At 25.9% G+C, this 3,337-nt stretch overlaps 1 protein-coding gene across 1 annotated transcript in view; it reads right to left on the minus strand.

Annotated features, from left to right (window-relative positions):
• LOC117182687 (folliculin-interacting protein 1-like) overlaps positions 1-1,889 on the minus strand; it is a 3,750-nt gene extending 1,861 nt beyond the window's left edge. The window contains exons 1-3 of the mRNA XM_033375791.1: positions 1,876-1,889; positions 1,629-1,830; positions 5-94 (exon numbers count right to left, since the gene is read on the minus strand). Coding sequence (XP_033231682.1) covers positions 5-94; positions 1,629-1,830; positions 1,876-1,889 — 306 coding nt within the window. The remainder of the gene's footprint in view (positions 1-4; positions 95-1,628; positions 1,831-1,875) is intronic.
• Positions 1,890-3,337: the final 1,448 nt, after the last annotated feature.

The raw sequence follows: 3,337 nt of genomic DNA on the forward strand, positions 1-3,337 counted from the left end.
ACACCTTAAACGATGGTCCTCTGTATGTCATGGCTACTGTGCCAAACACCATTTCGCTTAATAAACTGACATCTTCGCAAGCGAGTTTCTCGTGCTATGAATCAAAAACAATATTAGAAATCAAAAAATGTAAGTAGATAATTTATAGAGAGCGTATTAGCGCCACATTGAAGTTAGTTGTCGAACGCCAATTGGCTCAAACACGGAGAATCCCGGTTAGACCATAATTAGTTCTTGATAATTTCAAATTGAAAGCGTTTGGAGTCTTAACAAATATATTAACTGATTTTGAATTGAAACGTTCAAATTCAAAACATTGTGGATAGGTAAAATTGAATGATTGCAGATTAAAATGTCTAAAATAGGACAATTTAAATACGTTAAAAATTGAATATTTTCCGATTAGAATTTGAAAAAATAGACCATTTAAATTTTTAAAAATTAAAAGCATTCAAAATTTAATAATTTAAAGCTGAAAACTTATAAATTTCAATAAATTTAAGCTCGAAGCGATGACAATTTGACAATTTAAAATTAAAAAGTAAATTAAATATTTCAAAGTGAAAGATTCCTAAATTTTAGAAATTTAACCTTTTATTAAATTTAAAAAAAAATTATGATTTAACATAAAAATTTATTAGTAATTTTTATAAAATCGAAAAAAAATTCAAGTTTATTTTCACAATTCAAAAAAAAAACTCAAATATAAACTTTTAGAATTGAATTATTTCAGAAAAACATTTGAAATAAAATCTTATTTTCAATTGGAAACATTAAAAATGAACAAAATGTGTACTGTAGAAACTTGAAACATAAACGAATGATAACTTCATTTAAAACTAAAAAAAATTTGTCACGCAGAATTGTCATATTCGAATTTTGTTGGACTCAATCCCTTAAAAATTGTATGTTACTTAAAGTGAATTTAATAATTTAGAAATTAACTATTTTTAAATTCGAAATTCAAACAATTCAATTATAATCGGGAAATTTAACCTTATGACAGGGAAAAATTGAAAATATAGCGTTTACCATGAAAGTTCAGAATTATAAAATTGTAAACATTAAAATATATATGAATTATTCACTTATTCAACAGAAAAATGTTTTTTTTTAAACTGTGTTTGAAACTTTGAACTTTTTGTAACGTTTTTCAAATAAAAAAACTTCGATATTCAATGCCCGGTTCTAAAAAAGTTAAATTTTTTCAATTTATTCTGGAGGCATTTAGTTCAAAATTGTTTAATTAAGAATCCTTTAAACTGTAAAGTGTGTAACTATCAAGTATTTCAATTTGATACTCTACGATTTGGAAGAAATAAAGAAAACGTAATGCTTTGTACGTTTTTGAAACTGAAACCTAACTATTTAGAATATTTAAATATAAAATTATTAATTATTAATAGTTTTTTTGTACTAAAAAATGTGATTTTTGTAAAAAATCGTTCAAAAGTGAGGAATTTAAATTATTGTGAATCTTTAAAGTTTAATTATTATTCTAAAAACTTCGAAAATGAAAAAGAAATAAGTTCCTGTAGCTGCGACGCTCGCCAGATAATTTCACAGTGGCGTTAATCAGCTCTCTAACAATTTATTTATAATCAAATATATCAAATGATGGGAAATACCTCGCAAACACAGTTCACTTTTTCGGTTGAAGATTTGCATTTTTTGTCTGTGTCACTCTTAAATATAGAACACAGCGAAGGACAAGTTTTAGACTGTGACTTTTCTACAGTCAGTGAATCAAAAAGAAGTTTCCTTCCACGCCACTCACACTCACGAAATAATAATATTCGTACTTGGTCAGTTCCAAAGTGCAACAACTTCCTGCAAATTTAAATTATTGTTTAAAATGTATGATATAGGCTATACATAACAATATACATATTTGGTAATTGTTTACTTTGATGACTTTTTCGAACTTTGCAGAAAGTGTTTCAAAAGCTTTTTGAAAAACTTCTTTCTAGTCCAAAAGGAAAATATCAGTCGGAGAAGAGCGAAAAAGTTTGCTGGTTTTCCCAAAAACACAAAATAATTAAAAAATTAAAAATGTCCAAAAATCACGTTTATAAATAATTGTATTCAAGTTCTATTTAATCCACAGGAAATCACCTAAATAAAAGGTAGGGTGTGACCAAGCATAGCCTTTCCCTTTTCCAGGTATGCCTTTCCAATTAAAAATAAATAGTATTATTAATTATGGAACTTTTTCTTGCTTAGTACTATAATATTTTCAAGTAATAAACTGTTCGATAATAAAATTACTTAACATTGATTAAAACAATTCATTAAAATATATCAATACATAACATTGATAACATTTTGTATCAATTCATATTTCTTTTTAATTACAGGGCTGGCACAGACCAGTAGAGCGCAGAATCGAAGTCTTGCGTTTTGAGTGACCTTACTATTCGAGCTTCATTTTATAATTATTAAAAAAAGAAGAAATTCATGTAAATCATTGATTTTCATCACTTCTTTCTAAAGTAATTTTTATAAATAATTCATCTAGTAAACATATTTTTTATGATATTCATGCATAATTAATTACTATCGGTTATATTTTCATACATAAATTTGACTAAAATGTATTATTTTATTGAAATAATAAAATCTTAATTTATTATATAATTAATAATTGCTTAGTACATAAATAATATTTTTAAATGCACCTAGTTTTATTAAATACTATTCATTTCTATAGAAAATAAGTGGAATATAATGTGAATAACAGATATAAGAACTAGTTATTATTCTTGAAAATATAACAAGAATATATTAATAAAACTAACACTTTATGTAATTTTAACAAAATTTAAACATTTCTAAAATATTTGAAGTTTAATCCATTAACGCCTAAACGGACGATTTTTTTATGCTTTGTTCACCCGCGATTTTAAATGTGAACCCGATTGTAAAGAAAATGAGTAATATTCGATGTAAAATTTTCTGAACTTTCGATTGGGGCTGTCAGAATTTAAAAAAAAAATCATATTAACAAAGTTTTATTTGTTTATTTAACAAAAAACACGCAATTTTGAATGACAAACATTTTTCATTTCATATTTTTACACAGAAAACGTCGTTGGATTTTTATAATTTGTGAATTTTTTGCATCCATGGAAGCTAAACTTCAAAATGCATGTATAGATTTTTTCAAATTCAAGATGGAACTATCCAATATGGCCGCTTAACCCTTAAACGGCCAAAACGCCACTACCGGGACACCGCTTTTCAACGGCCAATAACTAAGACTATTCGAAACTAGAAAAAATTGAGACACATATATTTTTATTGCTTAAGATCTCCTCTTTCCGACGGTGCCAATGAA

Source organism: Belonocnema kinseyi, chromosome 2, assembly GCF_010883055.1.
Source record: "Belonocnema kinseyi isolate 2016_QV_RU_SX_M_011 chromosome 2, B_treatae_v1, whole genome shotgun sequence".
In the NCBI taxonomy this organism is placed as follows: Eukaryota; Metazoa; Arthropoda; class Insecta; order Hymenoptera; family Cynipidae; genus Belonocnema; species Belonocnema kinseyi.